The 17,106-nt window shown below is 40.6% G+C and overlaps 2 protein-coding genes across 7 annotated transcripts in view; one reads left to right on the forward strand and one right to left on the reverse strand.

Annotated features, from left to right (window-relative positions):
* The window catches only part of TFB1M (transcription factor B1, mitochondrial), a 49,339-nt gene that overhangs the window by 2,934 nt on the left and 29,299 nt on the right, over positions 1–17,106 (reverse strand). The gene's annotated exons all lie outside the window — the stretch shown is intronic.
* CLDN20 (claudin 20) lies at positions 10,027–15,247 on the forward strand. Its single transcript, XM_073335236.2, has 2 exons — positions 10,027–10,187; positions 14,409–15,247. The coding sequence occupies exon 2, from the start codon at positions 14,503–14,505 to the stop codon at positions 15,160–15,162; it is 660 nt and encodes a 219-aa protein (XP_073191337.1). The 5' UTR covers positions 10,027–10,187; positions 14,409–14,502; the 3' UTR covers positions 15,163–15,247.

The following is a 17,106-nucleotide window of genomic DNA, read 5'->3' on the forward strand; positions in this document are numbered from 1 at the left end:
CTCCAGTGTACATTCTTACCATTCCTAAATTAGCAGCGTGGGTGTCAGGAATCAGCATTTGGCATAACATAAAAAGATACATTAATGGCTTGAAAATAACTAGCAGATACAGAGCTGTGAAATAATATTACAATTATTCATGTTCAAGGGTGAAATGTCAACCCTAGGGCCTTGTCTTTTATCTTCAAGGCCCTTCACAAATCTGCCCTTTCCTACTTATCCACTTGCCTCTTATTGCATCACATCTACGTGCCCCTGCTGCTCTGCCAATGATACCAGCTTCAATCATCTGCTTGTCTGCTCCTCTCTCAAACATCTTTGTACTTTTTTCCATGCTGCTTCTTATGTTGGAACACACTCTCAGAATTAATCCATGAAGCTAATAACCTCTCTTCCACACCCGCCTGAAGAGACACAATTCTGTCATAATATATAGAAGAAATTAGCCAACATTTAACAGCTAGGCTGAGGGAATATTTGAATGGATTAGCCAAAATGTTTTAAAACTCTAGTATAGCCAAAGGCAAGTTGCATTTTAACAAGTCTGAGCTGGTTGAGGTGAACTCTGAGGGAGCAAGTTTGGGGGTAAGTTCAAATGATGAATAAGTAGCATAGTTACTGCCAGTGCACTACAGTTCTTGCAACAGTTCATCTGTAATCCTTGTGTCACATGTTTCCTATTTTAGTCTGTTATTTTTATAGTATAAAAAGTAAGCTCTTTGGAGCAAGGACTGTTCTGGGTTTGCATACAGCACCTGAAATAACGTAGCCTCCATCCTCATACATAAGCAACAAAAAAAAGTACTGAAAGTAAAATGAAAGTGACTTCCTACTGTACATAAGAATCATCCTAGACAAATTAATCTGATTAAATAACTTACCCAGGAGTACTGACTAGGCTAAAAATTTTCATTCTGAACAATACGGAATACTGGATTGTAGGGGGTAAAATTTCAAAATAAGGGATCAAATTCTACTCCGTTATACTCTGTTTCTTGAAACAGTTAGTTCTAAAGCACACAAGGGTCTATTTTTGATTTAATCCTGAGTAACTGGAATTTGTTCAAAAAATAATTGTAGTTGAGTATCTAATGTCGAAAGTAATACAGCGAAGTAAAAACATCTTTAGAAGAGGGATCAGACTGAAAATTAGTATTACACGAGTACTAAAGTATACTCAACTTTAAGGATGAAGTGGCCAAGCAATAAAAATATGTAAAATCTCATTAAAATCAGTTAATGCATTAGAGAACAGATCAGCCAATGCTGTTCTTCTCTTTAAAAAAAAAAAAAAAAAGCACAAGAATTGATCCTGGGAATTACAAAACAGCGAGCCTCTCTGCAAAACTAGGCAAACTGTATTTAATACAGAGTTATAAAACAACTGGGTGAGGAATATAGGATAAGAAACTAGTATGGTTTCTCTAAACAGCATCTCCTCAACCTGTCTGAACCCACATTTTGTTTGAAGTCTCACAAGAGATTATTAAAAGAAGCTTAGGACTGCTCTACACAAAGCTTTGGTACTGATTTAACAATTTTGGGGTTTTTTACTTGTACAGCTCCTGGAGTAGATGCAGATATACCGATATAAAGGTGCTTACACTCCTTCACCTATGCAAATAACTATACTGGTAGAAGCACCTTTATACCAGTATAACGGTGTCCACACTAGGGGGGCTGTGGTATAGGTAAAACTGTACAAGTTTTGTGGGTAGACCAGGCCTCCGAGGGTGACCAGACAGTAAATGTGAAAAATCCGGATGGGGTGGAGGGGAGAGGTAACGGGCCTATATAAGTCAAAGCCCCAAATATCGGGACTGTCCCTATAAAATCAGGACATCTGGTCACCCTACGGACTTCGTAGTCAAGGGATGAAAGGTAAAGTACTATCATGAATCAGAAACTGATAAAAAACAGAGAGATTAAATGGCATATTTTTAACATGGAAAGAGGTTATAATGGGGTGGGGGCTGGGATTTCTATAATTATCTGGATGTGAGGGTAAACACTGAACTGGAAAAATTCTTTAGGTGAGTCAAGAGTACAATGGATTACGAGGAACTTCAGAAGGACTTTGAAAACCTAGGTGATCGAGCAAAAAAGTTGCACATGAAATTTAATGGCAACAAATGCAAGGGAATCCACACTGAAGAAATATCTTAATTACTCAAAACATTGATGGGCTCTACATTAACAGTCCCACAGAGGAAAAATATCTGGGCCTCACTTTGGACAGTTCAATGAAGACTTGTGTTCAAAGTACAGGGTCCATGGGAAAAAAAAAACAGCAAGATTTTAGGCTGATAAACACTAAGGAATAACACTTAAAACATAATTCCATAATACAAACAATGTTATGCCCACACCTTGAAAACTGCATTCACAGTTTTCTGTAAACCCTGCTTCCAAAAGAATATAGCAGAAAGAGAAGGGCCACCCAGAGAATTACAGGCTTGAAGAGAGAGAGGAGGACAGGGTGATCCTAGGGATAAAGCAGTGGATGGGACTCTAAGAGACTTGGATTCTGTCCTGGCTCTCCTACTGACCTGCTATTTGACCGTGGCAGGTCACAGCAGCTCTCCATGTCCACTTAGACCTTTTGTACATCTTCTCTATTTAGATTAAGATCTTTAAAGAAGGGCCAGTCTCTTACTACGTGTATGTATATAGCACAATGGGACCCTGATCATGGTTGGGGCTTCTAGGCACAAAAGTAATATAGATAATAGGAACAATAATAAAATGCAGTAAATAAATTACATAAGTTCCAAATAAGGTGATACTGAAAAGGAGTAGAAAGGAGAGGAATTAGGGGACATTACAGAGATACATAAATAAGAATGAAAGGCAGAGAGAAGGTCAACAGAGTTTTCTTATTTATCTTTTCACACAATACAGGAACAAGGTGATATCCAATAACATTGAAAAGCAACAAACTAAAAGAGATAAGTATATATACTATATTTTTTAACCACAATGCATAGAGTTAGTGTGGCTATGAAGTTAGCATCACTGAAAAGGAATTTTAAATATTCAAATGAATAAGAATATTATTTGCAGTTATACTAGATGGGATAAAAAGTATAAAGGATATCAACTCTCATGTTATAAGATGTAAACCAACTATTAACTGCCTGGGATTAGAAGGAAATTTCCTTCACAGGCATGTTAATGCGTATTTGTCTACTATGGAAGTTTTACACCTCCCTCTGAAGCATCTGGTATTGGGCTATGTCAGACTAGATGGAGCACTGGTCTGGACTGGAATGACAATCTGGTTACTACACTCAAGTAAATCCAGAAAAATTCCACCCATCAATTAAAAAGATTCACATCGGTGTAACTGAAACCAGAACTTGGCCCCAGGAGTATATGCTGTAGCCAAAAAAAAAAAAAAAAAAAATCATCATTCATGAAAAGACAAATGCACATCCAAATTAATCTGCAGATGCAAAATCCTGCAGATCCAGGTACTTAGCTGGAAAAATTTAGCAGTTGAACATGGAAGTGCTGGTTTGCATATGCAAAACCATATTTTACATTCACAATCAGAGTGACTACTCAGTTTAGGTGACTGTTTAAAATTTAACCTAAGACATAAAACACACAATTTTCATAATATAATAGGTAACAGGGCCAAAAAAACCCACTTGGGTCATCCACTCTGCCCCCCTTGCATTTTGTAGAGTGACTGCAAAGTGAGATATGAATCCTTGGTTTTGGAAGTAGGAGTTACCTTTGTAAAGAAAATTTCAGGAAAAAATTAAATGCAATTTACAATTTAGGAGGACACTAGCTTTCCTTTGGAAGAAAATTTGCAATCTCATAGCTGACCAGCAATATTTTCAGCTTCTAGGGAAAACACACAAACACACCCCACTCCTCAGCATTCACTCAATTACAGGAACTGTTTTCCTTAGAAACCTAGAAAACTGCCTGGTTACTACGGCAACAGCTAAAGGAAAATGCTTTTTACTTGTAATTGGACACGTCCTTTGAATTACATACATTATTATCCTGTTCTTTCTATGTTATGCGTATTAAAAGGGCTAGAATAACATAAGCCAGCATAGTGTACACAAATGCATTTAAAATATACAGATTCATTTGTTTATCTTATTATCAGCTCCTTTTACTTATTTTCCAAATATTTTTAATAGGCAAGATATAATTACAAATAAAAAATAAAGTAATAATAAAAGCTAAAAATGTTTAAAGTTGAAATAAACTGATCTGCCAACAGTGTAACAACACTCATTACCACCTGTCGTTCCCGTAGGGTATCCTACTATGATGGAGATTCCTGCCACATGATTCAACAACCCCGACACAAACATATAATTTAGCTTAGGTCTGCCCGTTCCCTGGACAAGGAAAACAAATGAACTAAAGAAAAATAAGTTTATGCACCAGTCTGTTATCACTGTTCAGGTAAAGTAACTCTACCGCTTACCCAGCGGTAGCAACAAAGTTCAGATTATGGAAAATACACGTCTGCAGCAGAGCAGTGCTAACTGCAAACCTAGATACTCCTTTCTTGAGATTCAGTTTGCTCACCCAACAAGAAGAACATTTTAAAACTTCACCAAAATGAGAGGCATCAATTGCCTTCACTCTAAATAAGATGGGCACAAGCCAGCAATCTGAGAAGACAAGAGTTTTCAGAACTGGGGTTTTAGCTGTCCACCGTAGAGACAAGGGACAGCTGTATATTTTGAAAACAGAACTAATTTCCTCAAAATTTGTCTCATTCACATCTGGGGTTTTCATTCAGGTCTAACCCTAGTGAAAAATGATATTCAGGAAAATATTCTTTCCTCATTTGCAGTTGTGCCAACTCACTAACACCAATGGACCTGATTCTGATATCACACCAGCTTGAGGCCCAACATTTGAAAAATTTCCCTGGAATTTCTTTGCTTTTGTGCAGTAAGTTAGAACTTCAACATTGATGGGGGGGTTTTGGAGAGTGGGGGTATCTTTAATTTCCTCTTATTCCCCTCACCTCTCTCAAACAGCAGAACTAAAGATACATCGTCTCTTTGAAAATTTTTAGTTTTACAGGCTGTATTCATTCAAAAGATTAAAAAAAGTATCTGGTGCACTATAGGATTTCACTGAACTAAACTAAGAAGACTACAGGTAGGCAACAAAAAGCCCTCAAATTGATTAAATCTAAGCCCTGGTCTACATTAGGATTTTAGGTCGAATTTAGCAGCGTTAAATCGATGTAAACCCGCACCCGTCCACACGATGAAGCCCTTTATTTCGACTTAAAGGGCTCTTAAAATCGATTTCCTTACTCCACCCGACAAGTGGATTAGCGCTTAAATCGGCCTTGCCGGCTCGAGTTTGGGGTACTGTGGACACAATTCGACGGTATTGGCCTCCAGGAGCTATCCCAGAGTGCTCCATTGTGACCGCTCTGGACAGCACTCTCAACTCAGATGCACTGGCCAGGTAGATGGGAAAAGAACTGCAAACTTTTGAATCTCATTTCCTGTTTGGCCAGCGTGGCAAGCTGCAGGTGACCATGCAGAGCTCATCAGCAGAGATGACCATGATGGAGTCCCAGAATCGCAAAAGAGCCCCAGCATGGACTGAACGGGAGGTACGGGATCTGATCGCTGTATGGGAAGAGGAATCCGTGCTATCAGAACTCCGTTCCAGTTTTCGAAATGCCAAAACCTTTGTCAAAATCTCCCAGGGCATGAAGGACAGAACCCATAACAGGGACCCGAAGCAGTGCCGCGTGAAACTTAAGGAGCTGAGGCAAGCCTACCAGAAAACCAGAGGGGCGAAAGGCCGCTCCGGGTCAGAGCCCCAAACATGCCGCTTCTATGATGAGCTGCATGCCATTTTAGGGGGTTCAACCACCACTACCCCAGCCATGTTGTTTGACTCCTTCAATGGAGATGGAGGCAACACGGAAGCAGGTTTTGGGGATGAAGAAGAAGAAGAAGATGATGATGAGGAGGTTGTAGATAGCTCACAGCAAGCAAGCGGAGAAACTGGTTTTCCCAACAGCCAGGAACTGTTTCTCACCCTGGACCTGGAGCCAGTACCCCCCGAACCCACCCAAGGCTGCCTCCTGGACCCGGCAGGCGGAGAAGGGACCTCTGGTGAGCGTACCTTTTAAAATACTATACATGGTTTAAAAGCAAGCATGTGCAAGGATTAATTTGCCCTGGCATTCGCGGCTCTCCTGGATGTACTCCCAAAGCCTTTGCAAAAGGTTTCTGGGGAGGGCAGCCTTATTGCATCCTCCATGGTAGGACACTTTACCACTCCAGGCCAGTAACACGTACTCGGGAATCATTGTACAACAAAGCATTGCAGTGTATGTTTGCTGGCGTTCAAACACCCGTTCTTTATCCCTCTGTGTTATCCTCAGGAGAGTGAGATATCATTCATGGTCACCTGGATGAAATAGGGTGCTTTTCTTCAGGGGACACTCAGAGGAGCCGGTTCCTGCTGGGCTGTTTGCCTGTGGCTGAACAGAAATGTTCCCCGCTGTTAGCCACGGGGAGGGAGGAGGGTTGAGGGGGTAGCCACGCGGTGGGGGGAGGCAAAATGCGACCTTGTAACAAAAGCACATGTGCTATGTATGTAATGTTAACAGCAAGATTTATCCTGAAAGAGTGTAGCCACTGTTTTATAAAATGCGTCTTTTTAAATACCGCTGTCCCTTTTTTTTCCTCCACCAGCTGCATGTGTTTCAATGATCACAGGATCTTCTCCTTCCCAGAGACTAGTGAAGATTAGAAAGAAAAAAAAAAACGCACTCGTGATGAAATGTTCTCTGAGTTCATGCTGTCCTCCCACACTAACAGAGCACAGACAAATGCTTGGAGGCAAATAATGTCAGAGTGCAGGAAAGCACAAAATGACCGGGAGGAGAGGTGGCGGGCCGAAGAGAGTAAGTGGCGGGCTGAAAACAGGTCTGAAGCTCAAATGTGGCGGCAGCGTGATGAGAGGAGGCAGGATTCAATGCTGAGGCTGCTGGAGGATCAAACCAGTATGCTCCAGTGTATGGTTGAGCTGCAGCAAAGGCAGCTGGAGCACAGACTGCCACTACAGCCCCTGTGTAACCAACCACCCTCCTCCCCAAGTTCCATAGCCTCCACACCTAGACGCCCAAGAACGCGGTGGGGGGGCTACCGGCCAACCAGCCACTCTGCCACAGAGGATTGCCCCCCAAAAAAGAAGGCTGGCATTCAATAAATTTTAAAGTTGTAAACTTTTAAAGTGCTGTGTGGCATTTTCCTTCCCTCCTCCACCACCCCTCCTGGGCTACCTTGGTAGTCATCCCCCTGTTTGTGTGATGAATGAATAAAGAATGTATGAATGTGAAGCAACAATGACTTTATTGCCTCTGCAAGCGGTGATCGAAGGGAGGAGGGGAGGGTGGTTAGCTTACAGGGAAGTAGAGTGAACCAAGGTGTGTGTGTGGGGTTTTCATCAAGGAGAAACAAAGAGAACTTTCACACCGTAGCCTCGCCAGTCATGAAACTGGTTTTCAAAGCTTCTCTGATGCGTACCGCGCCCTCCTGTGCTCTTCTAACCGCCCTGGTGTCTGGCTGCACGTAACCAGCAGCCAGGCGATTTGCCTCAACCTCCCACCCCGCCATAAACGTCTCCCCCTTACTCTCACAGATATTGTGGATGACACAGCAAGCAGTAATAACAGTGGGAATATTGGTTTCGCTGAGGTCTAAGCGAGTCAGTAAACTGCGCCAGCGCGCCTTTAAACGTTCAAATGCACATTCTACCACCATTCTGCACTTGCTCAGCCTGTAGTTGAAGAGCTCCTGACTACTGTCCAGGCTGCCTGCGTACGGCTTCATGAGCCATGGCACTAGGTCACCAAGGATAACTATAGGCATTTCAACATCCCCAACAGTTATTTTCTGGTCTGGGAATAAAGTCCCTTCCTGCAGCTTTTGAAACAGACCAGAGTTCCTGAAGATGCGAGCGTCATGTACCTTTCCCGGCCATCCCACGTTGATGTTGGTGAAACGTCCCTTGTAATCCACCAGAGCTTGCAGCACTATTGATAAGTACCCCTTGCGGTTTACGTACTCGCCAGCTTGGTGCTCCAGTGCCAAGATAGGGATATGGGTTCCGTATATGGCCCCACCACAGTTAGGGAATCCCGTTGCAGCAAAGCCATCCACTATGACCTGCACATTTCCCAGAGTCACTACCCTTGATATGAGCAGATCTTTGATTGCGTGGGCTACTTGCATCACAGCAGCCCCAACAGTAGATTTGCCCACTCCAAATTGATTCCCAACTGACCGGTAGCTGTCTGGCGTTGCAAGCTTCCACAGGGCTATCGCCACTCGCTTCTCAACTGTGAGGGCTGCTCTCATCTTGGTATTCATGCGCCTCAGGGCAGGGGAAAGCAAGTCACAAAGTTCCATGAAAGTGCCCTTACGCATGCGAAAGTTTCGCAGCCACTGGGAATCGTCCCAGACCCGCAACACTATGTGGTCCCACCAGTCTGTGCTTGTTTCCCGAGCCCAGAATCAGCGTTCCACAGCATGAACCTGCCCCATTAGCATCATGATGTGCTTTCAGAGAAATCTGTGTCCATGTCCTGATCACTCACGTGACCGCGCTGACATCGCCTACTCGCCCGGTATCGCTCTGCCAGGTTCTGGTGCCGCATATACTGCTGGATAATGCGTGTGGTGTTTAATGTGCATGTTTAATGTGCTCCTAATTGCCAAAGTGAGCCGAGCGGCCTCCATGCTTGCCTTGGTATGGTGTCCGCTCAGAAAAAAGGCACGGAACGATTGTCTGCCGTTGCTCTGACGGAGGCAGGGGCGACTGACGACACGGCTTACAGGGTTGGCTTCAGGGAGCTAAAATCAACAAAGGGGGTGGCTTTACATCAAGGAGTATTTCAGGCAGGACTTCACGGAGGGTTCCAATAAGAAATGGTGCACCTAAGTTATTGTTCTTATTGGAACAAGGAGGTTAGTCTGGCCTCTGATTGATACATGGCTAGATTTACCTAGCTGCACCTTCTCTGTGAGTGACTGCAGTGTGACCTAGAGGAATGAGTCCCCTAGACGGGGGGGGAGGGGCAGCAAATGAGTACAAAACAAATCTGGTCTATTTCTTGTTTTGATACACTCCATCTATCTTTTACATCCTTTGGATGGCAGCAGACGGTGCAGAAGGACTGCATGCCATCCACATCTCAGGGCTGCTCGGCAGAAGATGGTACAATATGACTGCTAGCCATCCTCATCTCTTGCCTGCCTGACAGAAGATCGTACAGTACGACTGCTAGCAATCCATATCGCCTGCCTGCTCACCATAAGATGGTTCAATAGGACTGACTGCAGGACTAAAGAGAATGACTTGATCAAGTCACTCCAAATTTAGTCCCTGCGCCATGTCTGCACAGGTGCTCCTGGCCGACGCATGATTTAACATGTTTCTTCACATTGACTTGTTGGGGCCACTTTGCCAGTGCTGTGTTTACCATATAAGCCTCCATGAGCATTACTACTTTATTCATTCATCCAAGTTCATGGAAAGACAATCAACTACTGGAAGATCCACAGAAGACTAAAGACTGTTAATGAAAGGTATGTAAAATATGAAAATCATATGGAATTGTATGCAACATTTCTAATCATGAATTAAGCTTACTGTATAAATCTTACTAGGAACTGTAAACTCATATATACAGTTATCTTTGATATAAAACTCCTTTATTCTGACTCTCAATTCCATTGAAATCCATTCTAAAAATCTCTTCTTTAAAACATACATCTGTAAATTTTCTAGATTCTCAAGATTTTCCTATATTTGCCAAATGTTTATAGTGTTCATCATGGGATCTGGATATCATTATGTATTTAGGACAAAGGGTTTACATGTGTTTTTCTCATAATCTCTTCGTTTTTGCTCACTAACAGTGTTTCTCTAACACAACTAATTGAACAAAGTGGTCCTTTATTCTCTGGTAGATGGAACGAAGAGAGAGAATGGGCAACAGGGCTACCCTTGTGGCAGAAGAGAGAAAAAGAACACACAAAGCAATTTTTTGCTTAATAAAACACCAATGCTATTTTATATGAAGAACAAATCTTTGCATTCCAGAGAAACTGTATTTCTACAGGGCACTGACAGTGAAGAAAACGTCTCAGACCTCACATTCAGTGGTAAGTGCTACGCAAACAGAAATTTAAGATAGTATTTTTATTATGGTTCACAGTGTTTATACTAGGTTTTATAGTGCTTGGAATTTACCATATACCTATTAATTACAATATACAACTACTGCTAGCAATGTTTGCAGGTTTGAATATGTTGAAATTTACAAACGAAGTAGTGAGAGAGGCTGATAACTCAAAACCCAAATGTGCTGATCAAGCCACACTTTTAAAATGAAAGTTTTGAGCTGATCTAGCCATGCAAATTAGCCCTGTAAATGGAAGCAACACCATGCCTTTGCAGGGTCCTGTTACAGCTAGTGCGAGATGCTTTTGCTGAAGAAATTCTTGGTAGTTTGAGCAAACTGACAGGATTCTGAAAAAGGGGAGGTCTTCTGACTGGGTGGCCTAAGTTACTGATGTTAAAGCTGGAATCACTTTTTCTAAAATGTGTACCTTAACTGTTACAATTTGGCTAATGTATCAACTATATGTCTGGAAAGATGTAGAACAGCCGTTTAAATGACTAAACTATGCTAACTACACACAGAAATTCTAATTTCATTCATTAACCCCACACACTACGTTAATCGTTATTTAGTAATCAAGTAATTATCCAAAGTCTATAATGGGTAGTGCTTCCACATAAACACTGATTTAAACTAATGTCACTTTGTAGTACATAATAAATTAATAGCAAACTATTTCAGAAAAGCGTGTGTTTCACTGACTTCAACTTTCCCCACATACTATTTCTTGTGACTTTTCCTTAAACCTCAGACATTAGAAATTCTATTTGTTTTCATTTATACAAGTGAAAAAAAACCCAACATTTTTAAAAGTGTTCAAACAACACTGATCTTAGCAACCACATTGCAGGAGTCCAAACTGATGCCTCTCCCCTCCTTGTGGCTCTGCTAAAAGCCCCAGCCAGCCAACAAGAGATGTAATTTCATAAAGCAAGCTTTGCCTAATCCTGGCCTTCCTCACGGGCTCCAGCGACTCCAAGTTGCCTTACTTGGGATGACAAACAGAAGTGGCCTCATTTCTATTCAACCTGACACCCAGAAGATTCAATCATTTTAAAGGGAACTGTGTCCACTCTCATAGCTATATATCCTTGGTATTACATTACTGCAAAGATTCTGGCTTTTGTTAAGGTAGCCTGACCCTCCAGCTGTAACATGAGTGAAAAAATACCTCTTCCATACAATAAGTTTTTAAAAAGGGTCAGCCTAAGCAGCAAAGCGGGGGTGTTTTTATGGTCAGAAAAGTGAAGATGGAAAAATGGCACTTTCTTACACGGCACCTCTGTTCCCCGAGTATTCAAAATTATACAGTCTGATTTCAGTAACAAATTTATTACCTTTAATTCTTGTTAGTTTTGCAGAACTGTCATAGTTATGGAAAAGTGACTAGATTCTATTCTGGTTTGTCCATCAACAGAACTTTTCACTAAGGTCGCAGTTCAGGAAAGCATCCCTGTTAGGGCAGCATGTGCTTGAATTTCTGCTAATGGAATTTAAACAAGTGTGTAAGTGCTGTCCTGAACAGGGATAGAGTTAAGCATAGGCTTAAGTGCTTTCTTGGGGCCTAACATCCAACTACAGATCCTTTATTATTGTGGATGCTGAGCAGCCCAGAGTGCAGAGGTTTGATTTTCAGATCTTTAGCTGAACTGGTAGGGTTGGTGAGTTAGGAAAATCGTAATTTTACTTGTGACATTAGCAAGTTTGATGTGAAAGTTAGCAGACACATAAATGTGAAACCCCACAATCAATCATTTCATACATCAACTGCACTTCAATAATATTTTTAAAAGGTTTGTATTTAACGAACCTCATTATGATATTTTATAAAAGGGTATAAAATACTCAGTATCAACTCCAGCTACAGAATGCCTCCAAAATTGTTTCACTCTTTTGGGTACAAATGCCCTCTTCCCTCCCCTCAACCTCCCTTCCCTGTAAAAGTAAGTATTTAATCAGTTAAATACATAATTGGCTTTCACAACAGATACACTTTGGTACACAACAGGCTCCCATGTGTAAATATATACTTTTAGTTCATGATGCATTCATGTAATAGTACAAATGAGACTTTTTAAAAAACAAACACTCTCTCATCCCAAGAAGTGCCCAACTTATCAAGACAAGAAATAAGGCTGTCCCACCAGACATTTTCTATGCTTTTTTTTTTTTTTTTTTTAAATGCGGACAGCACATATTGGCTTCTCCTATCTCTCTGGAGCACACTATGCATTTGAAAAAAAATGAGAAACAGGCTTTCATTTAAGAAGAATCTATTACTCACTGAATGGGCTATACTGTATTTAGAACTGTTTGGTTTTTAATTGTAGGCTTTTGTCCACAGATGTAGCAGCTAATCTGTCAATCAGGCTAATGTACATTAACTCCACCTGTAATAATAATTAATTTTTTGTTGAATCAGCTCTCTCCAGATGAATGTGCATAATTGTAATCCCATCTCCACCTCAGTAAACTAGATTTCCCCCCAAAAAATACCTAAGGCAGTCAGTCTTCTGGACCTCTTACTCACATTGGGACTGATCCTGTACTACTGAAGTCACTATGAGCCTTGCCACAGACCTCCGTAAACACAGGATCAAGCCATATTCATCTAGATGGGATAAACCCCAGATTAAGCTACAGTTGGTATAAAGGTAGCAGAATCTAGCCTAAAGGTTGTATCAGAGAAATAAGGTGGATGAGGTAATATCTTTTATTGGACCAACTTCTGCTGGTGAGAGAGACAAGCTTTTGATCTTACAGAGAGCTCTTTTTCAGGCCCGGGAAAAGTTCGGAGTATGTCGCACTGACACTCTTAGTACCTTTCCTAGGTCTGAAGAAGAGCTCGAAAGTTTGTTTCTCTTACCAACAGAAGTTGGTCCAATAAAAGATGTTACCTCACCCACCTTGTCGAATATCCTGAGACCAACACTGCCACAACACTGCACACAATAAAGGGTATACTGTAAATTAACCCCAGGTTTTTTCTCCTAGTCTTAGCAATCTAGGGTTGCCAGATTTGGTTGGACATATTCCTGGAGGTCTCATCACATGACATAATCTTTAATTAAATATTAATCTTTCATTCCTGGAGCCTCCAGGCTAATTCTGGAGGGTTCGTAACCCTATAATGATCAGAGATGAATAAATTCAAAAGTCACTGTGAACTGCTCTTCTTTTTTCTTATTATGATAAAAACAAGTATACACAATAATATTAAAATGACTGGGGGAAAATGTTTGTTTTCGTGCCAAACACTTTATTTGGACATCAAGCTTCAATTTTAGGGAAAGATTTTTAAGGCAGAGACTTAGGGCATGATCTTGCAAGGTGCTCACCAGCCTCAGCTACCAAAGGCCCCCGGCCTTGATGGCACTCAGCACCTAAAACTAGATTTAACAAGGAGTTACTGACTGGAATCCCTTAATGTCACAGAAATACCACAGATCCAACATTATATAGAAACATAAGACTGAGGGATCAGTTGAATCATTATTTTTGTTTGTGCTGACAATCATAACACTGCTGCTAAAATTTTTCATGTGATCGAAGGACCATGTTTCTGGAACTAAAGAGAAAATTCAGAAAAGGGTTACACAAATGATAGCCTAATTGTAAATATATTTTAAATGAAACTGACCCATCTCTTCACTCCTCCCAAAAATCTGTAATTCGGTCACCGTATTATTTAGACACAAGAGTGGTTGCTATTTTTAAACAAGGACATTTTAGAACAAATAGAAAATGTTATCAATATTTTTATTTTAAAAAAATCAATAAACATCTATAGGCCAATTCCTATTACACAATTAAGGTCAAGTACTTGAAAAGTAAAATAAACTGTTCCCCAGATGTCTACTAAATTCTATAATTTTATGTACAGCATTCACGTTGCCTAATAAGCCAAAAACCTGGATGCTACCATTAAACATGACTTTGGTGGAGCAAGTTTTAGCTCATGGCTTAGTCACATATGAAAGGGCAGCTCTTTCTTGTGATCACTCTCTAAAACACTGTCCATTTGTAAACATTTACGTTCAAGTGCCTTGGGTACAGCTGCTCAGCAGGCTTCTCATCTGCTGCAGGGTCATGCTCAGATACTCGTTCAGATAGCTCTAATTTTAAATGCAAGCTTTTTTGTTTCCTGATTTCTCCTTTCTTTCCCCCTGCCCTTCTCCTCCCCTTTTTCTGTCACACACAGACAGCTACAGCCTTGGCTGGGAAGCTATCAGCCAGTTACATACGTTTACAACAGAAGAGGAACGGGCAGACAAAGGTGACAGAAGATAATCATCATGGCATCAGCAGGTCTACAGTTCTTTGCTTTTATTCTAGCTTTGTTGGGTGTTTTCGGCGCCATCACAGCCACCTTACTGCCCAACTGGAAAGTAAATGCAGACGTGGGTTCAAATATCATAACAGCTATAACACAGATGCAAGGGCTCTGGATGGACTGCACATGGTACAGCACCGGGATGTTTAGCTGCACTCTGAAATATTCAGTCCTATCCCTCCCTGTCTATATCCAGGCTGCACGGACAACCATGGTCCTGTCTTGCATCCTATCAGCTTTTGGGATCTGCATCTCCACAGTAGGAATGAAGTGCACAAAGTTGGGAGGGGACAGGGACACCAAAAGCTACACTTCTTTTGCTGGAGGGGTCTGCTTCATCCTTGCAGGAATCTTTGAGTTGATACCAACATCCTGGTACACGAGAGAGATAATTTCAAATTTTCTGGACCCAACAGTTCCAGAGAGCAGTAAAAATGAACCAGGAGGAGCTGTTTATATTGGATTCATTTCAGCAGGATTTCTGTTCATTGCAGGTGTGATCTTCTGCACTTCCTGTTTTAAAAAGCAGCAGGGAGCATGGATTTACCCTACGAAGCAACAACAGTTCCCAGCCACACAGCAAGAGAACAATGCAGGCTACAACCTGAAGGACTATGTGTAAATATAGTAATGTCTATCAGCTGGGGCTTTTTTGTTTACTTTAGATTTTTTTAAAAAAAAACAAAACACTTACTGTTCTTAATGTCAGGGCTGCAATTACATTTTAATAAGGTATTTTTATTTTTAATTAAAATCAGGAAAAAAGATGGCAGGAAATAAAGCATAAATATCTGCTGCAAGCACTATTTTGTGCTGATTTTTCAAACCAAGTTCTTTGGCTTTCCAGCTGAAATTTACTGAAGAGAAAGGAACCAATTTAAACAGTACAATTAAACTAATGGTTAGCTACAGCAGAGACAGTTAATCACAAAAAGAAATCTATTCAGCAAATACAGGTACCAGTAATGTACCAAAATTTGTGATTTATTTTTTAGAATTTCATTTTAATTATGATAACAAAACAAAACCAACTCTCCATCTTTGTGAAGCCCCATGCATTGCTTTTAAATCACAGCCATATCTGCCTTTCATTTCCAGCTCCCAACTGCCATGGTAACTAGATTTCTTTTTAAAAAACACAGCCACATTGTATATTGGCATATCAGGAGCTGAAGAGCGAACGCTGCCATTGAGATATTGCCAAAAATGGCCCAAAAAATCCCCACCTGCTGTGGGTTCCATTTTTTATTTTAAAAGAAATGTCTACTAGGCAGTCTCCAACTGCTGGCAACCCAACACCGAACAACAAATGTTTGGTTTAAGGAGGAACATGGCAAAAGAAGTGTCATCATGACTAAGGAAATACTTGGAAGCTTTAACCCACTGGTTACAAGCTACATATTTAGGCACAAGAAAAATCTGCACCCTCCCTGACTTCTATCTTCCTTACTCTACAAAGCAAACCACTAGCCTTTAACTAATGGAGTATTTCACCTACTGTTATTTATTCATTATTTATTGAACCCTGTATATTTTTGGCCCTTTTAAAATTTAATTTCATAGAGCCTGATCCAAGACCCGTTGAAGTCAATGGATCAAACCCATTGCAATATGCCATACACAGCACTGGTCAATGACAGCATCTTAGTTTACAAGTACTTTGTCAGTTTAATTAACTTGGTGAATGTTTCTAAAGCCTCAGAACCTTCTTTCCAGCATGCATAACTTATTGGACATTGCAGAAGATGTCTCATGTCAAATATTGTCCTAGGTGTTAAAAAAAAAATGATGTGAATTTGCTGATGTAAGCAAGAGGATAAAAGAGGACTGGCTGAATGTTTGGGGATACGACTCTGGACAAGTTCCTCACAATTCAGTCAGGTACTATAATATGTCTTGTTTATTCTTATACAGTTTTTTAGTGCTCAGATTATTAGCTCATGATTCATTAAAATACTATGGTAGAACTGTAGTATAAAATAGATTAATATAGTAAGCATCAAATAAAGACGAATCTGAATAGTGTGGAAGGAGTGAAGCTTAATCTTTAGTTATGGGCTTTTATAGAGAGAGAAATACTTTTGTACACACAATGACAGTGTCTATCATATATCCATTAGCTCTGAGTTATGGGTACAGAACTTGCCTTATATTATACATTAACAGTGAGCATTTGAATTTTCTACCTATTTTATGAAGCAGTTTGTTTTGTACCATCACTGGCAACTGTGCCAGATCAGCAGTAATTCAGTGGTGCAGACTTAGCCAGAACCAGAACTGAAAAAGCCAAAGTTATTTAGGGACAGTGGCCTAGTGCATTGCAACACTCCAAGGCAGTTGTACTGAGTTTGTTGTAAAAATGTATACATTTAGGGGTGTACGGTTTTCTTTAAACACCTATATTTTTCTGGAGAACTGATTTGAGGTATTGTTTCAAAAATATTTGGATGTCAAATTTAGTGGCATGTCCTGTACTTAATCAGGAGCATCTGTAGCCTGGAAATTTAAATCAGTATTTTTTTAAAAAAATTACAAGAAAACAAGAACCAAAAGAGAAATTTTGGGA

The sequence above is a fragment of the Lepidochelys kempii genome, chromosome 3 (assembly GCF_965140285.1).
Source record: "Lepidochelys kempii isolate rLepKem1 chromosome 3, rLepKem1.hap1, whole genome shotgun sequence".
NCBI classification, from domain to species: domain Eukaryota; kingdom Metazoa; phylum Chordata; order Testudines; family Cheloniidae; genus Lepidochelys; species Lepidochelys kempii.